General features: G+C 35.0%; 1 protein-coding gene across 4 annotated transcripts in view; it reads right to left on the bottom strand.

The window, feature by feature from the left end:
- The window catches only part of LOC105257368 (lachesin), a 156,699-nt gene that overhangs the window by 11,019 nt on the left and 119,901 nt on the right, over positions 1 to 25,779 (bottom strand). For 3 of the 4 annotated variants that reach the window (XM_011267942.3, XM_011267940.3, XM_011267941.3), the window contains exons 7-10: positions 24,610 to 24,729; positions 24,131 to 24,301; positions 17,600 to 17,849; positions 4,826 to 5,126 (exon numbers count right to left, since the gene is read on the bottom strand). In XM_011267942.3, the coding sequence (XP_011266244.2) occupies positions 5,090 to 5,126; positions 17,600 to 17,849; positions 24,131 to 24,301; positions 24,610 to 24,729 (578 nt within the window). In that variant the 3' untranslated portion in view covers positions 4,826 to 5,089. Of the gene's footprint in view, positions 1 to 4,825; positions 5,127 to 17,599; positions 17,850 to 24,130; positions 24,302 to 24,609; positions 24,730 to 25,779 lie in introns of those variants that run through there. The other variant, XR_002192830.2, reaches the window with a different exon arrangement.

The following is a 25,779-nucleotide window of genomic DNA, read 5'->3' as shown; positions in this document are numbered from 1 at the left end:
AAACAATAAATATTTAATTTTGTAAAATAATAAATATTCATTTAAGCAATTAGCAATCATGGACTTTAGTAAATATGATGTTGCCATTTTCCTCTTAAAGGAAAAGATAGTAATAAGTTTATTTCATGTTTATTTCATGAATGTATAGTTGAATATTTTTATCATTTAATTTTTCAAATTATTCAATATCAATTATCAATTATTAATTTTCTTTTTATTCTTATTTTCCTTGTTAATGTATATCTTTAATAATTATGATGGTATAGAGTAATTAATTTTTTTATTAAAATTGGTTACTCTATTTTTCGACAAAATTAGTTTCTTACACTTTTATATCGCAAATTTTAATTTTGCAAGTATCCCATATACGTCACCGAAATACGCTGGGAGAATTCTCGTACAACGTATGAAGAAATTCGCGTTCGCGACAAGATATAATGACCGGGACGAAATTCGATCGCGCTTGGTCAGATTTTCTGGACAGTCGGCGAATCTATTACATTAAGCTCTTTACAGTTGGTCAGCGGATAGCGGGAAGATCTAATTTGCCGTACGGACGAACAGAGAGGAGGGTAGCACACATGCACACGTACACACATACAAGATATCGGAAAGGGTGAGAAGACGCGAGACGAGGGGATTTGAGGGAGATAGAAAGTCAGAGCCGTTTTAAGGTCTTCGTCAGCTCTATATATCTTATATTGAATATCAATACAGCTTGATCTTCTTTACAGTTATATCTTTTTATTAATTTTCTTAAAAAAGATTATGCTGATTTTGTGCATACACTAATTTAAGAAGACTAGATTATTTTTCTATATCTCTATAAATTATTTCTCTCTATTAAATTCATATCGATTAATATATTTAAATAATTAAATTCTGAGCTACTTGAGAATTAAATTAATCTAATCCTTAAATAATTAAATAAATCTTGTCCGATTTTCTTCTCGCGGTTTCTTGCACGGAGACTATCTTTTTGAGGTGTAGAACGTTTTGTAAACTCTAGTAAAATTCATACGCCACATAACTGCGCGCATAGATGGCTGATGGATAAAACGGTCCTGTCGAGAGGGGGTTGGCGGAGTTTGGGCAGAGGCGGAGGTGGTCGTTGCCGGTCCAGCGTCCTATCCAGCGCCCATTCCCAAAGTCCATTACGGATTCCGTGGAATTATGCCGATTAGCCCGGGATCCCGGAATTTACACCGGACTAACGCTCAATACTAGTCGCCGTGGCGAAATCTCATCTCGTGGAAATAATTAAAACCCGCACACACCCACCGCCCGCCGCGCGGACTCGTCTCTCTATCCTCCCCTCCGGTAGTTCGCCTCTCTTCCGGTTACCTGTCGCGCCCCGGGGCCTCGTCACAGTAGTCACTGTCCTTCGTTCGCGATGAACGAGGGAGACAAGGATTATAAAGCGACGAGAAGCGAGCGAGTGTTCGCGCGTGCCGCTGCGCCAGCTGCGAACGCTCGAATGCTAATCTTGAATCATGCGACGAGCTTGAGTCGGCGAGGAGAAATTGAGGACGCGGCGAAAAAAGGGGATTTTCCCAGTCGAAATTCCATGGTGCGCGACGCCGTCTTGTAATTATCTCTCTAAATACGCACGCGAGCGACATTTTAAAATCATTAAAGGTCGTTAAGAACTTTGCCCGGCACTTTTCCGTGCTTGGCGGATTCGTATTTAATTTATGGCCGTTAGTGTGGTAGATACATACGCGAATCGAATGAGATTCGTGCTAAAAATTAATGTGGTGGGCAACAATTTAAACTCGGTATCAAATAACAAAAGATTATTAATATTTATATAGTTGAATAATTAAATAAATTGCTAAGTTTCATTTCTTGAATTTTTCGCCGACGAGGTCATTCCGTCTACTCGACATGGCTCGGTTTAATTACGAACAGAGGCTTTTGATTCATCCCCAAGCGAAGAAACGTTCGGAGCAGGGAAGAAGAGGCACAAGACCGCGTTCCCAATTAAAAAATTTAAACATACAACAATTAAAACGCGTGAAAAAGATAGAAAATGTGAAAAGTGCACTCGCGTTTTTTTTTTCCACGAGCGGGGAACACGGGCTCGTTAATTAAAAGACAACCGGCGGGACGAGGTTCGCTTATCGGTTTGCGAGCTTTAATACGCTCGCGCGCATGAACGAGCGAGCTTTTAATCGCCGACTTGTCGCGGCGATCTTCGATTCCATTTGCGGATAAAACCGATTGCAAAGTAATCGGATAACCGATCGCGAGCGACGGTGACGCGAGCAATGCGCCGCGCGATCGGATATTGATCAAATATTTAATATCGCCCAGGGATCTACGCGCGCGCGAGAACATCGCATTCCCGGCACAATGAACAGCGCTCATTAGCAGCGGGCTCGTTATTCAAAGTTCAACGTGTTCGATCTCCGAAGTTTGGCTCGATGTAACGCACACCGTTCGAGGAAAGTCCGCGTAATATTTCCTCACTTCGCATCTCGGAAACGGACGAACTTCCGACTCGGATTTTTACCTGTCGTTTTGCGCGAGTCCCACTTGCAGAAGCATTCTCGGAGTTTTGCGAACCGTCCGGACTAACTATCGAAAACGATTTCCTTCACCTCGACTTCGCGCTTTTAGCAACCGACTGTTAACGTTTTCCAGGTATATTAACGTTCCTGGATATAATAATTTCGTCGCCACGTGCGGAATTGGAACAAAAACCGAGTCATAATGCTAACATCGAATTTTATCCGCGCTGTTGGATAGAACCGTGGCATTTACATTATCCTTGCAAAACGCATTGTCACGCGCGTGTGCATTCCGATGCATCTTTTACGATACATGGTTGACGAAGAAACGAGCAGCTCCGTCGTTAGAACGAGCGATGTTAATCAATTTTATCATCGAGCGACCGATTTCAGGCTGGATGCCGCATCAAAGGCTCGCGTAAATCCGATCAAACGGCGCCCCGTCCGTCCATATTATATTAATTGGGCTCCGCGCATAACACACAGCAATAACATTAGCGAAATAATATAATAACGCTATCGGCACTCGGCCACTAGGCTGACCGCCGTCTGGCTGTTCTCGACATTATTTCACGACGAGCGAGGCAGCGCAAACATATTTGCATAATATGTGTTCCGCTATCGCACACCTCCGCCTCCACCGCTCCTCCAACCTGAAATTCGAAACGCGGTTGTAATCAGCGAACGCCGCCTTTTGTAGTCGCTGCATCGATGATGCATCGCAACGCATCGGGACGCGTTTAGCATGACGTGCCAGCTGATTGAAAGTTATTTCAATACACGGGATATGTATCGAATCGCGGATACGCGGGATTATCTCGAATTTCGGTGTGTTTTAATCTAAGAGATATAACTTACATGTCTGTATCAATTGACGTTAATCACTCAAATCGAGACGTGAATGAAAGGATGTATCGTTAAATCAAGCACGGCCAGGCGTAAAAACGAAGGCACGTGGAACATTATTACCCTTTGCCCTCGCGAGATTTTAAGGTACATCACGACGTCGGTCTGGTTACCGTGCTTGACGCTTTATGAGTTTACACACGCGGTAAGATTCGCGATAGGGCGCGAAGCTCGCTTCGCTCCTCTTTACCTTAGCTTACCAGGGCTCGTCTTCAGGTAGTACGTGCCTGTAATACGTGCAACAATCTTGCGTCGTACCGATAAATACCGACTCCTCATGTTTAGCATACGGAATAGATCACGCACCATTATGGACAGAGTACGGAATAAATATGAAAAATGAATTATATAACTGCTATCTCTTATAGTCGAACGTGTCATTTATATTTGTGAGATTGACGGCCCTTTTGATCGAACATTACTGACGCAATGCGAAATTTTTTATTCGAACGAGTCTCACTTTAATAACAAATTTTCTGGAATTATTAGTTTTTTAATTATATTTTATTTAACTCTGTTATATATATTTGCATGGCCTCCAAAATGTGTTTAAATGATTTTGCTTAATGTATATGTGTTATTAAATGTGCACGACTTTTATCTAAATACGATTGAATACGTTATTATAGTATACACATTTCCCTATTGCAAGCTATTACATGAAATATAAAAAGTTTTATCAGGCGCAAAAGGAAGAGAAAAGCGAAATATGAAGCCGGAATTATTCTGCACTAAGCATTGACGTCGCAATTATACTCGCGTGCAATTATGCCACCACGGTCGGATTGTACAGTATTTGATGTTTGAGTTTATAACGATGAGCATGTATGTCCGATGTACATTCATTTTACACAGAAAACAGTGAGATTGCAAATATCAAAACAACAAATAAATTTGCAATTTAATTTTTTGCTGTACAACTTAATTTTTAGTTTATCAAAAATTACATGATGATGCGCGTGAAGACAATGAAGACTAAACATTTATATTGCTTCTATATAATTTAAGTAATATATATATATATATATATATATATATATATATATATATATACGCGAATATTAATTTGTTTCCATACTTTTAATTCTCTTTATTTTTTCCACCTTAAAAATATTTATGATATTACAAGTTAAAAATAGGAACAAATGATGAGTGATTATCCTAGATTTAATTGTATTGATGATTTTTTTCTGTTATACATAGAAACTGAAATAATAAACTATATGATTTGAATAGAGCGAGAAAAATAAAAAATGTATATTTACAAAAAAAACAATGATTAAAATACAATCTGATAAACAGATAAACTGATGAATGAAATATCAGTTTAAATTTACAGGTATGTTAATAAAAGTTTTTTTCGCTCTTTACAGATATTAAAGTCTATATTTTTATATAAGAGCTATTCTTATTATTATCGCGTATGCAAAAAGGTTATAAATATCAGAAGAATTAAAACGATAAATTTCAAACGTGCACTTTTTTATCGGTTTTAATGTCTATTAATCTCGCGCAAATAAATGTTACAGTCTAAAAATATCGTTCGCAAAACGGTCGTGTACCTTTAAAGGGATCATCCTTGTTCTCTGAGCCTGCACATCAGCTTGAATTCCGGAAAATTACTTCGTGTCCGGGTCATCTTTGATGCGATCGTCTCTATGGATATCCATTTACAATGATATCGATAGACACGGCCTCTTGCTCAGCCTGGAACATACAGGACATTGAACTATGTCTGCGATCATATTGGGGATTCTCCTTACATAACATGTTTACCCAACAAGGAATTTATTGATTTGAATAAATATATTTTTACATTGTTTATATATTAAATGCATTAAAAATTTTTTTTTCGCTTTCTTTCTTTTTTTTAATGTGTGTATACTTATATTCAAAACGAAAAATCTATATATTTTCCTTATTTTTTATTCAATTTTTTATTCAATTTTAAATTCAACTATCAGTTTGCAGAAAGATAAAAAGATAAAAACATAAAAAAGATTAAAAAACAAATATTTATTTTATAATTATCTACAATTAATATCATTACTAATTGATAATGAACGTTAAGTTTGAGAATGAATGGCAAGAGTTATTTTGTTTTCAGAAATACACTTTTAAAACAATACCGCTATATGCTTATTATGCTTCAAAGTTTTCCTTTATTCGACGCGCACATAAATAAATATAATAGCGATAAGAACTGATTACATTCTTAGGGGAAACTTTTTCTCTCTCAATATATCGATAAAATATTTTGAAAATTGATACATCCACGAGTATGGTATATAGTTTTCATGAAATCCTTTATTAAATAAAATATTTTTAGGAAGATTATTGAAACATAAAAATTTAATCTAAACATAGTTTGAATATTAAAAATTGAAGTAGTAAATTATATACATATATAGATGTGTGTGTTACGTATAACTAAGTGGATGTGAAGTAATGTATATTTATATATTACTTACTACTATTTATATATTAATTATGAAACGTAAAAAGAATCCAGCTCAAATATTAATTAATGCAAAACTGATTATCAACATTAATTTTTCTTATTTATGATTAATGTCTTTATAACGACTTATTCATATATAAATTAATAATATGTAATTAAATGTTAGGAGAAAGAATATTTTTTAATTAAGAAATAAATAATGCTTTAATTTTAATCAACAAAAAATTATTTCCTTTTATTTCTTATAAATTGCTAATACTTATATCTTATGATAATTTTTAATTGATAATGAATAGAATGTTAAATTATTTTGTAAAATATTTAAAAATTATATAAACTTAAAAGTTCAGATATAAAGATCTTTTATATATCTAAAATTGTTAAATAATATCTTTATTAACATCCAATTATATTTATTAATATAAATAATATTAACTAATTATTAACTAATAATTATTATATTAAATTAATTAATATAAATAATATAAATAATAAATAGACATTATTGTAATGTTTATTATGTTATTCTTTTCTTTAAGATTACCAGAAAAGCTCTCAGGCAATTTTAACTATAATCGTAATTCTGGAACTCAATGATCCAAAGCGATGCACGCATGGCATCGAAATCTGTATCCCTGCGAATCGTTGTTTGTCCGCCGCGAAGTTTATCGGTTCCTCAGCAATTTCTCAAAGTTGTCGCCGTGTTCTGGGTGCGGCACCGTGTGCACCATCATCCCTGTCTGCCGCCGGCCTCTTCCGGTACTCCGCGCCTCCTCTCGATCCTTTCAATCGCAACTCCCCCATCTTTCCTGCGCCCCCTCCTGCGGAATTCCTTTGGAAACTTTCCGATATTCATATCTGCCCGCTACTACATCAAAAATTCCAAGCTCGCCCCGCTCAGCCCGCGAGAGTTCTCTCTCTCAGTTATAAAGGATTCGCAGCCACTTACAATATCAGCTCGTCGCCGCTCTTTCCCTGCCACTTCGCCCTTTCTCGACATCCACCTCCTCCAATCTATCCCTTAACTCTCCTCATCATTTCTATACTCTCTCTCTCTTTCTCTCTTTCTTTCTCTTTTCCGTTCCTCTTAATCTCATTCGTTACCTGTTCACTATCATCGACGTTTGAATAGCCATCTCCTTTCCGTACTTTTTTCAACATTTATTTTACTCTGCATCCTTTACACAATTATAGTCATTCTTTTAGGCATTTTCTCACTAGATCTGGATTAAGGAATTTCTTGTATTCATTATTTTAAAGGAATGATTTATTAAATATTACACACGAGACATACATTTCAAATAGGAATGTAGAAATATGTGATAGAAGTTATAAATTATTTTTTTGCGATCTTTATATACGATAATTATTTTTTATTTGAATTCCAATATTGAATTTGTATTTCGTTTTTTTCGCTGATTTTCATATAATTTGCGTATCATTATCGGACTGATAGCGGGGTAATATATAATTTCCCGGATCGTATGATTCAAATAACGAACATCTATCATGTATCGATTATTTAGTACATGATGTATTAATTATTAATAAATAATCAATACGTAAATCTCCATTATACGTACGTAATCTTGTCGTTTATTTTATTAAGATAAAATTTTTGTAAAATAAGACCAGTATTCGATTTTTATTTTTTGGTGAAACTTATCTTTTATATTATCCGCATAAAACCGATTAAATCCTCCCAATGGATACATTTTGACGTGGGAGGGCTCAGCATCTGGAAGATTATCCTGAAGGAGAAGCCAAGTACCCAAACAGTTTTTAACGTTTTCGATCGTTTTCTCTTTCGCATCTCAATTAATTCGAGTAATACATAAAGCTTGGAATATATGAAGTATAAGATTGAAATATATATATATAAAGTTTTGTATGTTCAAGAGAATTATTCCAAATATTGTACATCTGTTTCATCGTAGCCACAATGAATTGTAATAAATCATATTTTCGTGAGCGCAATAAATCTGTAAAGGCAATGGATTATGGCAATCTAAGAAGAAAAGAGGATCTAGAAAATGACAGGCGACGGTGGAATAACCTCGGGTAGGAATTGTGTGTAATTTATTATTTGTATTATATATATATATAATATATATAATTTCTTAATTATATTCCATTAAATATCTCCTAATTATTATTATACGCATCGAATTTTATATTCAATACATATAATGTTTTCCTGAATATTAAATCTGTTAATCTTTAAAATTATTTCCTGAAATATTAATTATTTATTATATTGTCTCTAATTATTTTCGATTTTTCGGCAGATATAATCGGGATCTTGTAAAGTAGATAATAATTGGGATCGCAGGGACGAACTTATATTATATGCGTTGATAGATAAGTAAAGAACAAGCATATGTATATTAGATTGCATATATTATTATATACATATTGAATTTTAATTACACATTTTTCCAAGTATACATAACGTATTCGGAAAGATTACAATATGCGGTATTTCTAACACGTTTGAAAATATCGGAGATTGATAGCGACAAAATATTTTCTAACGAAATGGAAAGAGTTTTCTTAGCGCGAAGTTTAGCTTAATTGGCGAGCTATTTAATATTGAAGCTTAAAGGATTTTACGGGCTTAAGCATCGAGAGCGCAGGCAGGTAGATAACGAAAGTTTGTTGTTCAATAAATTTGAAGTGGACTTTGCTTAAAACAGTAACTTAGCGAAAGATCTAATTATCGAGATATTTGAAGTTGCAAATTAAAAAGTTTCGACAAATTGCAAGGCTCGCATGCAAATTTTTGCCCAGAAGAAAAGCGAACCCGCTGCCGGTATTTTCGCATACGCGCACGCTGTAATGAATGTCGAGTAGATTTACCATTCCCGCGTAGCTTGTTCTTAATTAATGACCGGCCGCGCGAAACTCGTCGTTTCGTCGCGGATTAATTCGCCTCGAAGTGTTCACTAATTATCAATGGATTCGCGTTGCGCGCTCGTCGTGGCATCGAAATTCCAGCTGGAAGTGTCGCGCCGCAAATCCACGCGTGCTAAGCACGCACGCGTATGTACACGCGGGCGATCCTTGCGTGTTCGCAGGAGCGGGAGACAGGATATGAGAGGCTCGTGCGCGCTACGCGATCCCCCACGAACTCGTTGAGCATGAACGGCCGATCGTCCGGGTCGCGGAAACTGGTTGCGGTGCTAACGTCACGTTCCAGAGGGTGTCTATAATAGCTCATTAAATTGAATAATCATCGGGGACACGCAAGGAAGGCTGCATCTGCAATTTACTTGGTCATTGCGCGCTAAGCTCGAAAGCTTGCTTGGAAACTCGATCGGAAGCTCGCTCGGATGTAACGAATGAGCGAACGATCTGTTGCCCGTATGCTTCGTATTACACTCGCGCTCCTCATTTTGAACTACATTAACCTTTAGTCCAAAATCTAAAATGGGATTATCCTGGTACTTACATTTTTGAGCTTTCGATTTATAATTGATAATTTTTAGAAATCAATTTGTAATTTTTTTGATAATTAAAAGGGGTAATTTTCATTTTATGTGCGAATTTCTTCAGTATTGTAATAAATTTATAAAATGTTTTATTTTAACTTATACTGTGACTTATTCTAATTATTTTAAGATTAAGATCGGAGATAAAAAAATGGATATATTTTTTATAAGAAGATAATATTTTTTAACAAAGATTAAGGGTGAATTTATATGAGAAATGAATTCAAGAAAATTTATGTAGTTTCTGAAAAATGTCGGGGGGTTATTCTACATTTTATAGCAAATGTAAAAGGGGCGCATAGTAAAAGAAAGTATATGACGAAATAAAAAATGCGGGATTGTTAATTTTTATTTGTTTTTTTTCTATTTTATATCTTCTATTGAAGAAGCATAATTTTTTTGTGATATGCTAATGCGTAATCGTCTGCGTTAAAATATACAACGCGGAGTCACGTCCCAATTAATTCATATAATAGATATTAATTAGTTCCCGCAATTACGAGAGTCATATTCGAAATTGTAATCCCGATCGAAATTGAATACGTTGGACGTGCGTGAGTATGCGCGTTTGCAGTTGATATTAGCATCTCTGTGATATAAATTGTTTGTACAATTAAAAGTTCCACTACACCGATGGATATATACAACCGAAAGGCAATCATCCTCAATAATCAATAATGTTGTAACATGATTTAATTATTATGTTATGAATAATAAAATGCGATCGTTTATTTTACTTTTAATAAATTTTACTCTTAATATTGCAAAATATCTAGAATGATTCTTTACATTCTTCTTTATGTAGATTTTACCTCTTTCAAAATTGCAACGTTCTTTTTTATCATGTAATTTATAATTTTATTCGAATATTTTAATCCCAGTTTGAATTTAAATTCGCGTGATCACTGAATATTAAACATATATTCTTATTACTTCAAACATTGTTTATTGTGATATGAAAACTCGCGAATGATAGTTTATAATTAGTATTTTGCTTTAAACGTATATTAGAGAGTCATATGCGTTATACTTGTGATTAATAAACACAGTAACTGTCTCACGCATATGAACTGTCAACCTCAAAAAATATAAAATATATATTTGCTCATATTACTCACGTTTTATTATGATAAAATTGTTAAAATAAATTTTCACTTAAAAGAAAAAAAAGAATTTATCTTTTATGAAGATTAATCTTTCCCCCCTGGCGCAACGGTAAAATCGAGAATACGCTGAAACTGCTATTTTAGCGTCTCCAGCAGCTCATTAAATCGAATAATTATCAGCCATAATCGCATTGTATGGAATATATACTACTTTATATGGCTACCACATTGATGTATATGTACGCGTCCACGCGCCACGGAATTTTGATCGACTGGTAAATGGATCCCTTGACGACTACGGATTATTTATTCCCTACACGATTAACGTCATGCAATCAACGATAACGTAATGAACGTATTGCCTAGTACTTGTAATGACATAGTAATGCTTCTCTCTCGCGCGGGATATCGATTACTTCTATCAATCTCCCGGGCAACAGTCTCGCGCGAGATATTAATTCTTTTGTAATATCGATCTGTCGCGAATGTTATAAAATTAAAAAAAATATAATTAGATTATTACCATATTACCTAATTTTAAACATATATTTAAAGGAAGTGATCGCGAGTTAATCAAGAATTTAGTCCTTACTTTTTTCATCTAATATAAAATAAGTTTAATGGGTTTTAAGTAAATTTTGCGGTAAATTACTTGGCAATTAAAGGGGTGGCATGTAAAATGAAGTTAATGACTACAACATACATTAATCGTCTCTTTATTCGACTATATATATATATATATATATATATATATATATATATATATATAATATAATATGTATATATATCTCTGTGTTGGTGAGACAATATTCCGATAAATCGTGGCTTGGCTTGGTACAAGTTGCGTTTCATACTGGTATTACAGGGGGGCGGAGAGAGGAGAGGGGGTAGTAATTAATTACATCGACGCACAGGTATGCATATCATTAATTGTTATGTATATTATGTATGTATATAACATATGCTGCACGCGCGTGAGATTATTGTACAGTGTGCGATGCGCCATTACTAAACATTTTTCAGTTCGAGAAGAGCGGGAGAGGCGGTTGGGAAAGGGAATAATCGAAGACGGTATTATTCACAATAGGAATATGATGGGGAGAATAGATTGCGCGTCGTTCTGTGTATATCTATGTATACATGGTGCAAAATATACTAAGGTCAGGCCACTCGTACGCGAGGGGCAGTTGAGTCATCCCTCCTATAAAGGCTTAGCCATTCTTTTCGAAAATTCGCCGATTAATTCTTTCGATCTTGAAGAGTTTTCTTGATCGAGCCTCCGCAGAATCGATCGGATACGCGCGATTTCTCCATCGTCTCGATTCTACAATCGTATTAAACGCATTTTTTACATTATTTGAAATACGAAGCGGACCGTTTCGGAATGATAGCTAGGTATCGATATTGTCGGCGTTCCTAGCTTATTGATTTGACATTTGATACTTTTATTTTAATGACTGAGTAAATGCGTCAAGTATCGATACCTTTACCCGTATGATATTCCCATAAATGCCACGCTCGTCGATCATTTGGAGCGATCGAGGATCTATGAGAACGATCAAAGCGCACGGAGATTCGATATGTAAGTAAAGCATCACGAAATCATGCCCGAATCATTAAATGATATGTTAATTTGTGACGCAACTTGCGCACGTCTTCATCTTCATGCTTCTTGCATCTCTTAACTGTTCAAATATTCTCCAACTGTGTATTTTAAATGAAACAATTTATTATATTTTTTGTCAGATATTTTATCATTTATAATGTATCTGGAAAATGCATCTGAAAGTGTAACTCGAGGTATATCAATTGCATAAAATGAAGGATTTAAATAATTATGACGAGATGTCACCACAGTTGACATTACTTTCGTTAAATTTTCTCTCTTTAATCTTTTCGAATTTGTTAAATTAAATTATGATAATATTATAATTAGATTTAATAAAATATATTACAACTGATAAATGGTTAAAGTCAAATTAATGCTCGTACAATTAATTTCATTCTTCTCTGTTTCTGTATTGTTCGGGCCTCCTTAATCTAACATTATGAATCATTATGAATCGAAATGGACGCGTTTTCGAGCTGTCTTTTTTCAGATATATTATACAATGTAGTACTATATGTATGATCTTTATAATTTCTTAATTGTTTCATATATTAAATTGTTTCGTCGTGATAAGGACGATTTACATGATAACAGATAGTTAATACATGTTTAATAAGCGATGGCAACTATAACAATGATCAAAACGATAATTAACAATGATCGATCAACAGAATTCGTCGATAATTTTCAGAGCCACAAAGACTCATTATTCACCGCGATGCGCGAAGGCCAATTCGATTATGATCTGAGATTTTTATTTCTCTTTTTACTTCCAACTCTCCTTACGCTTTACATATATTTATATATATTTATATATATATTTATATATATATTATATAACCCTTGTAAACACACCTACGATCAACAATTTGATAAACCCTATTCCGTAATTTACACAATCTACACATAGACGTTTTCCCGCTTCCATTAATAATAATAATTAGACATCGCGATGTTTTTCTCTCTCACACGGCGCGACACTCACGCATGTACACGCACACGCACGCACATAAACAGGCATGTACATCCACTTATTGTGATTATAACGAGGCCCAAATTGCGAATAAATAACGAAACAATCCTGCGGGCCTTAACGGCGGTCCAACACTTTGGCCCAATATTTTCACGTGGCATTAAATACGAAATTGGCGATCGCGATAATATGATATTAATAATTTACATTGTCACATTTGATTCGATTTGCATTATAATCGATACTATGATAATTATGTAACAAGAATTAATTTAGATTTCGTTAAATGTTAAATTAGTCATGAGTTTATAATTCGTAATTAGATTTAATGTAAACGTACAAAGAAAATATATAACTGAAATTCCAATAATAATTATGGATATTAGATGTAAGTTTTTATACGGATGACCTGACCTGACGATGCCCACATTGTAATGTTCTTATTTTCAATTTATACATACGTTGTCACCCATGGAATATATTACTGATTATGAGATATGCATATACATATAATAGAAAATAAAGCGTGTAATCAGAGAAAAACTTCGATTTTTGTTATATGAAAAATGACTCTATGCAAACTTAAATTTTTCTAATTACATCTTTATTACGACGATAAATATAATACTTACCTTAAGATTTAATGCCACGTAAAGAAGGGATCTGAAGCGAGCCAGTTGCCATTTCTTATTACACAGTATTATAACTCTGCGAAAACACTTTATATACTGGCAGATCGCGTGTCATTCTTTTCATACTTCACAAGTATAAAATATTTAACCTCGATACGCGTTAATCGTCCGTTCACAATGTGACTGTCGGATGACATAATTGACAACGCTGTCGTAACGAGCGGTAGCAAAAGTGCTGTCATTATAAAGCGTCGCATCCTTTGTCTACCAGGAATATTCATTGTCCCATTAAATGGACGACTTTTATGTAAAAGGACCTGAGTGCCTTTATGTCACAAAATTGTAAAATAAGATTCTAAAGTTCTCTCTAGAGGATGTAATATCATTTTGTGCCATAAGAGTAATTTATGACAGTCTTAATCTACTTAACAAACCAGTTACAAGATTAAGTTTTAACTATTTAAGTTTTGACTATTAATGGGTTAATAAATATTCCAACTCAAAGATATGTATATACATTTATACAGAAAGATGGGTAGATATTTTTTTTGCTTTATAGTTTTTATATAAACACTTCTAAGATATGAGAATTATTCGCAAATATTCCCAACTGAAAACTCTCGACACTTGGTGCCGTTTATAGAAAAGCCGTCTAAATGGCATAACAACGCGCGAATACCTAATATTGGATTCGGAAGCTTGAAAAAAGCGATGTGGACCCTTGAAACGCCGATATTGATAAGTCATTTTAAATCATTCGATGCATGAATTGGAAATTCTTAAAATAAAAAAAGAATAACAAAGCCGAATATTTGGCACGTTTCTCTAATCGGGACGAGCAATAATTTTTCATTTTTGCTTTCATCTGCGCGTCTCGACGTTAGTTAATGAGACAAAATTATGTATCAAAATTCGTTTATCGAGTCGTCGCGTTTTCAACGAACCACAAGATTTTCCGAAATTTTATATGTACATATGTGAGTCACAAATTAACTTTAACATTAATAGGAAATATATAAATTTTGAAACAAAACGCATGTCAAAGCGTATGTAACACGGTGTCTTCAAAATTATATAATTTTATGAATTTATTTATATGTATAAACTGTATGGCTTGCAATTTTGTTGTAAACTAAGAAAGAGAGATTAAGATCAATTTTAATAATTCATATTTAATGTTGATATAAAATGATAGCAAATTAATTTATTAATGTTATTTAACGTTACCATTTTTCCACGTGCGAAGGATTCTTATGATGTTACTAACTGCATATTTATAACTCGATATTTTAGTTTTTTGACAGGAAATTCAGTAGTTAGCTATTTACACACAAAGTACTGTTTTATTTAAAAAATTCTATTTTCTACTTTTTGTACGAAGCACATATTGATGTTTCTTTATCGTGAAATTTTTTCACGATATAAGAATGGAAAGAGCAATCGCGGATCTCTTCGAGCTAGATAGGATATTCCAGATCGATACACATCTATCGGTCTAAAAGTGCAAAAGGTTATATTTTCAGAGCACAGATGAAACAAACATGAGAAGAAACATCTCTGTTGCGTCTTGAAGAAGTTAAAAATTTAACATAATTGTCTGGATAATTTCGGAATATTAATAAAAGAAACATCTCCAATTATTTGTATCAACCGATATATATGTATTTAATAATCAAATTGTCGATAAAAATATGTCGATATGCTTGCATAATGTAAATATGTAAATATGTTAATGAGAAAATTTTCAATTACCGTTCTGTCATACGCGTTAATTTTTTCCAGGAAAGAGTATCGAATATGTATATATATTATAGATATTATTATATAAAGTATAAAAGTAGAAGCAACATCTCTTTTTTATAATTCAGAGATGTCTCAGCATCTTTCAGATGATGAAAATTGCAAAGAGATTAGTGTGTGATAGATGAAAATATATCAAGAATATTCTCGCTCGTTTGGTCTGAATTTCGAGAAACGCAATTCGAAATTGAATTTCCCTGGATACGAAGAGATACGTATTGCGAAATTGCGTGCGTCACGCACGCACGAGCGGAAAGCCCAGCACTTCGCTTTGCTCTCGTGTAAGTAAAATTGTCTCTGGATTAGACACCGATACTGCAGCAGCTCGTTCCACTTGATCGCGGCTAATGCGAATTCACTCGATGGGAATTTGCGCGTTAATTAAACATGCGCGATTTCTCGCGCGGCAGTCGCTGTCGGGAGCGTTTCCTCCGGCATCGGTAACGACTCGACGTGAACGACGTTCGCGTAATTGATTCCGCGTGTAAAGCCGCCTCGCCCACTCTGATCTGACGTTTCGGATGCGAGCTAAAAAAGTCCGGCGGTTTTATAATTATGTCATTGGGAGGGTGATGTGCGGCGAGACGCGGCTACTAACGAGATATCTCGTTAAGCCGCAAACGGACAATCACGGTAACCGTAGCCCGCGATGACGAAACGAGCAAAATTTCACAATCTTTGGTGTGTCATTAATATTTCGCCGATATTCGTTAGACTGTTAATTTACATGGGCGTTAAGTGGAAGAGCGGCTACGTTGGATCGATGTTACACGAGATTTATGGATGGCTTTTATATTAAAGGCATCGCCTATGAATTAAAACTGAAATAGGTTCCTGAAAATTGTTTTCCAGAAAGAAAATATAATATAGATGTCAAGAGATTAATTCGATCGATTATAATAATCTAAGTAATCTTTAACAAACCAATTATATTCAAATTTATTTATTAATAAATTCTTCGATAGAGATGCAATTGTATATTTATAAAAAAAAAGTATACAAATTTCCTTACTGCTTTTTAAATAAAAGATGAAATAGCATTAAGACATTTTATACAAATATTTTTAAGACATGAACAGAATTTACTAAAATGTCTTCGATCAAAAATATCTCCTGCAATGAAACATATATAAAAGTCATCCATATAGTACTTTCATATCGAGCTTTTGCGAGAATTAATATTCTGTCTCGCAAGTGTCATTATTTTTAACTGTCGTATTTTATATGATATGATATGATGAGTTATATTACGTATAATTTGATTTAACATGTCGCTTGTTCCTTGGCTTCCAAGTTTCTGCTTCTATTTCTACATATGCGGATATTATTATTATCGTCTACTTTCGCGTTTCAAAATAAAATTTTATGAGAGATGCCTTTGTTTATCCAAATGCGAACTGGGCAGATGTTTAATTATCGCAGAATTGACGTTGATAGAGACTTCAAATTTCACAATTGTAATTTTATAATCCGTTATTTCACATCGCAAATGAAATAAATAATAAAAACGCAATTATTTCTTTCTATTAGGAGAAAATTGCCCGGTAAAAAGCTGTTACATTTGGTTAATAATCAAATTTATATCATAATTCGTCTTCTAATTTCCACAGAAAAATAAATTAATAATCAAATTTATATCATAATTCGTCTTCTAATTTCCACAGAAAAATAAATTCGCTATATTTCCCAAGTACATTGTATTGAATGTATTTTAACATATTATCATTTCATATATAAGTAAAATATATTTCAAAATATAAGATTTACTTTCTCTAATAATAATAATAATATGAAACTTTCTGTTCTGCAACTTTTTGCTCGATTCAGTGAATTTTCTTTCAAACTTATTTCAAATGTTGTATTATAATAGTATCCTTCAGCAACGTGGCGCATAATAATTATTTCCATATAAGATATTATGGCTATTACGTATCAACGAAGTATCGATGCCAAAATTTGGTCGACGGCAATCATGGATCGCCAAGAACGCGACTCGATCGGATTATTTCGCCGCAATCTCGCGCAATTTCTCTTAGAGTTAAAGCTAGAGAATCGAGCTCGTAATAAACGTATTTTGAGTGTGTAAGAGTAAATTCCGTCTATCTTACGTCGAAGCGAGCAGATGATGCAGCGCGACTAGGATGATGGCGATGATCACGAGCGATGCGTTCTGTTTCGACGTGGTGGATGTCGAATTGTCGTCCTCGTCGAAAGCCGGTTCTAGCGTAGATCCCGTTTCCCTCAATGGGCCCTGATGCACGTGATTCAGTCTGTGATCGCGATCGACGATCAAATCGCCCGCATCATCCTCCGATCGCCGGTCACCCGTTTTTTTGGAATGTTTAGGCAACTCCATGTCTACAACATGATAAAGATGCACTTGTATGATAGATGTATAACATGAAAAATAGTTTTTTTTTTTAATAATTATATTTTTGTGAAATTATTAGGATTTTAAAATATATCATTTTAAAATTCATTACATTGTTTAAGGAGAACTGGTATATATCATGTATTAATATAATCCTGTTTAGATATTTCCTTTAAAACTGTCTTTCTTATTTTTTTAAATCTTCAATGTCTTGCAGACAAGTCGCTGCGTTTAAACAGGGTTATGTGAACGTAAGAATTAAACAGTGATTTTACAAGTTGCCGAGTCGATGTAGAAAATGTTGGAGATATCGATATTTACGCTGCGCATTGAGAGTGTCAAGTTTGCAGTTCCTTTCGTTATTAAATTCAAGGCACGATCGTCGAAACATTATTTCAACTGTGGCCAACCCAGTAGTCGGCTATACGGGCGCGAGTAGATATCATTTTTTTCTCCGCACGTGCAGAACCTGGATGGAGGATATCGCGCGATGTTTTTACGCTCCACGTCACCCGATATACGCGAGGTGAATAAAAGTAAAGTGAGATTTCCTTTTTGGAAATTGTATCGCGATAGGTGTGCAGTTTGTTGCGTGCAAAATGGAGAAAAAAAATATCAATTTGCTTTCTTCCTTTTTTTTTCTTTGCTTTCAAAAAACCTTTTTTTTCAAGGTGAGATTTTTATATGTCGCATTCTACCACATTTCTCGCGTGAATGTAACTTTCTCTTTGGGATATGGTGCATTTTTTCAACATTACTAAATATTCACGGCACGTTACATTGAAATTCAACGAGCGAATGATGAGCAAGTCGATACGTGATAGGGGATAACGCAAAGTTGCAGGAGAAGAAAGAAGGGCAACGATATATATTTTATATGAAGCACCCCGCTATCTTTTTCGTGTTAGCTTCGCTCTTTAGGAAATATATATATATAGGTAACGCTAATTTTCTGCACTGATTCGACATGCACCGATACACATGCTTGTCTCGCAACGTGATTAAATTCTATCTACATTGAACATTATTGAGAGCTCCATAATTATTGCCTTCATTAATTTTTCCTATAGATATATCACTCTTATAAATTATATTTCAGCCTTGTAGAAAAATGCATTTCGATTGAAAAATGTTCCGTAAAAATATATATAATATTTAATTATAATAATATTATTTGATTTGATTATATAAATATTAAACATTAATGCGCATCTCATTATCCTAATTAAATTAGCGTAACCGAATTCTCGTAACGTTAGAACGTTTAACCCGTATGTTGATTATATAGCTTCGACGAAGCTACCAAATACCAAAATCACAGGGCTAATTGACAAGATCGCGTTTCAATGACATTGAATTAGGTATCTCTCTGCTAGCTATTGCTAGTTATTACGGGAGCGCTCGAATCCTGTAGCGAGGCGCAATTTCCATCCTAATTTTCCTTTTGCTCTCGGTCAACTCCACTTAGCAATATTGCTAATGAATTTAATTCATACGCTGAGTAGATGTAAATTCTCGATGCAAAAATTTCACCTTTGATGCGCATAAAAAAGTTACATTTATTACTCTCGAATTTCAAGCCGTGCAAAGCCTTTTTACTCGCGCTCGCGATGCGAAACATTTTCGCGATTACGTTCCTCTGAAAATTTTTATTCTTTTATTTATAAAAAAGTTGATTCCACGATCGTCAATTCTTTGAAAATAAAAATTTATCTCCCGCGACACCCCGTATACAGCTGCTACGAGCGAGGAGGCAGGTTGCGGTGGACCGGTGGTTAGAAGAACTATAAGAAGAAGTAGAAGAGTGGTGCGCGCGTGCGGCAGCCCGTCGAAATAGCAGTTTAGCACTGATAACACTTGGCAGACTTTTATCGATCATGTCTGGCAACAGATGGCTCACCCAATTCCGGACGGCGCGTTTTGTCTGGCTGGCTGATAAACGATAACTAATACGAGACACGGGAGTACGCGGGGCCAGGATGGCGGAGAGCAAGAAGAGAGATAACGCCAGGATGGCGGCCACGTTAGATATTGTTTCACGGTCTTTTAACCGGCGACGTGACGGCCCGATGATCTTCGCTATTGTTCCGCAGCGCTTTTTTGGGCGACGCGCAACTTATATTCTATCTGATCCAGAGGGAGTCATTATTGGAAACACAAGCGATTCTTGCGGAAAATTCCCAACATTTTTCAAAGTTGCTCACTAGCATTGATACTTCCTTTCGATAATACCGCTTTTCTTTCCTGTACAAGGCGAGGATATTATTATTTTTTAATCTCTCTCGTGATAAGCCGTAGAAGCTGTAACAAAATGACTGTGAGAATTGTACACATTTGATCGCTCGAATTATTAAACGTCGTCAAATTATTGAAAAGATACAATTTTGAAATTATATACCTCTTTGTAAAATTTATATAATGTAAGTACGCTGACGGTTAATTATAATGGACACATTCGTTATGAATCATCTTTTGAATTATGAAAATAAACGATAAGCGAGTTAATTGGAAATATTGGAAATTCCTCTCTATATAATAACGCGAGAGAAATCAAAATCCGTAGACTCTCTTATAATTTAAAGCAACGCGATCTTCATCCCGGAGATACGCCGCGATTCCGATATCGAGTTGCCATTTATCAAGGTAAATCCATAATCCCGACCGCGCGCAATCTGTGACAAGAACATCCCCGGAAGAGCGGTGGAAAAGAGGACACGAAAAACCGGCACGGTGCGGATAGAAGAGAGGCGTGAAGGGGAAAGGGGTGGGACAGGCGGGGGCTGAATGGAAAGCTCAGATATTGTTTCGCGGACTTTTGATCCTCGACATGACGCGCCAACATGCCGCTCTTCTTCCGGCGTAGCCTTTTGATTCTCACCTTCGACGTAGCGCCCTTAAATCTACCGAATCCTTTTCTCTCTCCCTTCCCGACGTGGACGAGCGCGCGATCTTTTTATCCTGCTCTTCGCGCCCCGTTTACACCCGCGGTTTAACGGTTAATCCTTCGAGCTTATCTGATCGCGTGACTTCAACGAGAAGCTCGAGCATGCCGGGATAACATCGCGCTTCCTCGTCCGCCCTTTATACGACAGCGATAAAATTGCCGTCATTAAGGTTGCACGCTCACAAGCCGCGGGGGTGGTTAACTCGCGAATATCGGACCCGGCTTTGTCCCACTTGTTACGTCATTTTATCCGTGTTACGATTAAGTGATAAAGGTAAACCGAAGACTTTTCTTACGTAAAAAGTATCGCGCGACAGAAGTTTTGCGTCATTATTTCTGCGATTTAGTTTGAAGAGCAATTTATTTTCCCTCCCTGAGGCTCTTTGATGCATTAATGATACGTGTTGAGGTATTTTGACGCACAGGATGCGAGGATGCAGATTGAGATTGTGCAGCCGCGTGTGAATCCGTAATTTTATGCTTGCTTCTCGTCGATAACTCGCCGGGAATTTTGCCCTGATCGTGCGACGTAGAGTCTTCGCTGCAATAACACGCAAAGCTCATGACATGTAATGCGACGATAACGCAATAACTCGGTTCTTTCGTATTGATGAAATAACTTTTAGACAGAATATATAAAAGTTGCGCTCTGCTAATGAAATCGTTAAAAAATGCTGAAATATTATTTATTTTATAATTTTTAGGAATACATAATGTATCGCGTAGGAATACATAATGTATGTTTTTGAAAATAGTAGGCAATGAAAATTACATGTACGCATTACATTTTTTATTGAATGAGACTGTAAAGTAGTAAAGCACATGCATACGCGTCCTTTGTGAATAATCAACATTAATGCCAAAAACAGAGAATAATTCCGTGAGTATGTACTATACTATATTGCAATATTACGGTCATTCGATCAATATCTATTTCATCATTTATTTAAAAGCGCGAGATCGAGTGTAATGAATCGTATCTGTCACATTTATTAAGTACATCATTTTACCGATTTTCTGTATCATATATTATCTATAATCCGCGACGTATATCAATAGCGATCAAATCTGGCATATATCATTAAACAATAAAATCGTAAAGATAAAATATTAATTTCATTTAATTTTGCAATAACATCAAACCGTCACTCTTTCAGAAATGATATTTTCATTCGAAGGATCATGTGATCAATAATTTTAGAGAGATTACTAAAAACGCATTGCGCTTAATTTAGAACGTATTTTAATGTGTGTTTTTGTCCTAGAAAGCGCGTTTGCTTCAAGTTTTTGCAATTTAATAATTACATTTTCTATAACTCAGTTAATTACTCGCCAAGGATAAAAAATCACAGAACATTCTAACGCATAAATGAAAGAATTGATTACATTTGATCGCTATGTTATACTAAGTGCAACCTCGTAGGGCGGTCGCAGCTTTACCGAGTTTTTTCTCGCGCTATAAAGCGGAAAATTATGTGATGGAATCCGATAAATAAACCGTGAAAAAAAATAAGGATGCACATCGTGAGAGAGTAGCGGGAAGTTATGAGCGCACTTACGGTTGATGACATACCGGCAAGAGAATCGCGTCGTCCGCGAAAAATGTGTCTTTTTTTTTCGTCCGTTTTTCGGTTGTAAAGAGGTGTCAGCATACACGTCGTAAATGGATCGTAACGTTCAATCAACGTGAAGAATTATGAGGCACTACTCATGACGACTTATTACGCTCGCAACATCACACGAGATATTCGAGTTTCAACCGCTCTAATGTATATCTTTTTTGTTCGCTATTAGCTTATATAACAAGATGCGATATAAATTTTATATTAAATTTTATATTAAATTTTTTCAAGATATTCTTCTGATATGTAAATTTTTAATAATAATCAATCAATTAATTTATTAATTATTAATTTATTGATATTATCTGTAAAGAAATTTTATGATATCTTACGATTTCAATTGTTTGATTTTTGTGGAATGTTAATATTAAAGTTAATATTATATAACGATAAAAAAATTTTAAGAGCAGACTTCGGGAAGAAGAGAGTAGATTTGCAATCACGTTTAACCGATAATATTGTAAAGTACTTTAAAGATTACTGACTTAGGTATTTCATGGATATACGCCAGCGGTCGACGATGGTATTTCGCGGTCACACAATGGAAGGGAAAATTCCATAAATATTATACAGAGAGTACAATATTATCTGCATCGCGAAATAACTTACGGTTACGACGGGGTAACGTGGCTAAGAAACTGCGGAAATTCCGATCTGTCTCCCGGCGCTGGTCTCTCTCCGATATCTTAAATAATAAAACTCGAGGAGGAACTTAATTCTGCAAATACCGATATCTTGTAATGACGGTCGCGTGCGGTTTCTTCGAGATAAATTCCTGAGATTACCAAAACGACGAGTTGGCGTTAAAAAAAATTACACAAGCGTGAAATATTTCTGCTCGGATTCACTCGGCGGGCTTTTTGTTAAATTATTTTTCCTTCATCTCTTTGCCACATAAATCACACTAAATCATATGTTCATGGCAAAGAAATAACGAAAAGAAAATTAATAAAAACGTTTCTATTTTTATAAGGGATTTACGTTGTTATTGCATTCGCGCAAATTCAATATTTCTTTACGCGATAGAAGCAAACGATACAGAAACAAGCAAACACTTAATTCTACATGTAAATTTAACCGTCCGCCATTTTTGCGGCGACATATCGTTACGGAACGGCGAGAAAAATACCATCGTGTTGCGTAATGCGCGAGAAGATCGTTGCCGTCGATCGTTCCTGCGAGATTGCGACGTATTAAATCGCGCGTGTAATAGAAACGACGATGTCGCAGTGATACGCCATACTTTTTCGCCGCCGAGATACGTGCAGCTGCGACCGCGCTAAGATACGTAGTATCCTGGGCTATTTCAGATCTTTTACAGAAAAGTACTTACTTTCACTTTTTTTTGAAAACTTTAAGTCGTACGTATTCTTTGTAAATTAATTTTTATTTAACTTATTGTTAATTTAACTTCAATTAATTTTTATTTAATTAAACATTTATCATTTGTGGTTTATTTTCAATATCTTTGCGTCAATTTTTTAATCACTCAAATAGATTACAATTACTCAATAATAAATTGAATCTTCCGTTTGCTCTTCTAAAATCTAAGTTTATATATTTTTTATACTAATTGTTAATATTGTAAATGTAATGATTTGCATCTGAGTGAAATTTTTCGAGAGTCTTTGTAAATTCTAACTCGCAGGGAGATTTTTTTGTTCTTATAGATCTTGTGTTAACCGTGTTTCTCGAAACTTACCATAAAGTCGGATGTTTCCCTCGGCATCACCGATGGAGTTTTTCGAGATGCACTTGTAGCCACCCAGATCGTGCTTCTGCAGATTCATGATCACTAGTCGCATTTGCACGCTGTATACGGATGTTTTTATCTCGGACATCGCGTACTTACTGTTGCTGATTATCATTTCGTCTGCAAAACGACATTTGAGAAATTAAATTATATGATTAAAAATAGGATAAATATGTGTAAAAAAACAAAGTTAAAAAATTTCACGTTTTTGTACATATTTTTACAAAATTTTGTAAATATTTTTTGTACATATTTATATAAATTTTTATAAAATTTTGATAATTAATATTTTATTTAAAATTGCATGAAAAGTATTATATAATGTTAGTTAAAATAATTCCGTATCGACTGATTGAACTGAACTAAGATATTGACCTTTCAAGTAAATCAAACGACAAGAAACTGTACTGATTGCACTGTCCTATTACCTGATTCTCGAGTCCAGTAATTAATGGCCTTAGGTGACGCTTCCACGTGACAGACCAACGTGACGTTAGTTCCGATAGGAGCCCCGACCAGCTGGTTCGGTACCTGGACCATCGGGTGAACTGCAATCCATAACAACTCGATCAGTCGCAATATAACCGATCAGTCGCAATATACCCGATCAGGCTCAGACAACAACAATATTGCCGACACATCCGTGCTGTCTGAGCGCGCGTACGTGTGGTTCTCTGGAAACTAATTTCTCTAATTGAACGTCATCTCGCTCGTAACGTTACAAAGGATATTTTTCCGATTCCTTTCAAAGCAGAGATTTCGGGATACGGGAACAACGGATGTATCGCGCTACTTGCGCAATTCAATCGCCTTACCTCGCCGTTACATTGTGGTCTCTTTGTGCGAATGCGTCATTAGCGAGCTGCGTGCACTTTACGCTAATGAAACACGCTGACAGATTGTCATTTAGTAAGCGAGCAGAAAGGGGCACACTCTTTGCCTCTCCCTCCTCTTTATCTCTCTTTCTCTCTCTTTCTCTCTCTATTTCTCTCTATTTCTCTCTGTCTCCTGATAACGTCTCGCTACCTTTCGTTTCGAATATCGTAAGCAGCTTTCTGTGAGCTGCTTACGTTTTAACAGGCGACCGCGCTGAGCACTTCTTCTTCCGACCGAAGCTCGGCCAATGTTGTGTCGTCACAAAGCGCTTACAGTAGGTTTTACAGCGGCTACTTAGCCCCACCGCGATGTTAAATTTTGTTCCCATGAAAATCTGTATCCCATTGAACTCTCTCTCATTTCTGACATACTTCAAACGTAAGAGAAATTTCTCTACATATGAATGTATCATATTCTACGGTACTATTTAATCATAAAAGTTGTTGATAATGAAATTGACATATCTTATTATATCAAACGAGGTAAAAAAATTAATTTTTTAAATAATGATGTACCAGAAAAAATAATATAATGTTATTTTTTATTCGTTTTATATAATCTTGAATCAATAGTGAATTTAAATTGTTCTATAGTAAAATTTATGTACAAATATTTCACGTAAAACTTTGCATATATATATATTTATATTTAGATATATATATTTTTTATAAAAGAAGAACCGATTTAAGAGACGATAGCTCTTAGAACGAAAAGATTAAAAA

This window comes from Camponotus floridanus, unplaced genomic scaffold (genome assembly GCF_003227725.1).
Source record: "Camponotus floridanus strain SB8 unplaced genomic scaffold, Cflo_v7.5 scaffold54, whole genome shotgun sequence".
NCBI lineage: Eukaryota > Metazoa > Arthropoda > Insecta > Hymenoptera > Formicidae > Camponotus > Camponotus floridanus.
The sequence above is the reverse complement of the archived record's forward strand: the minus strand, read 5'-3'. Positions and strand labels throughout refer to the sequence as shown.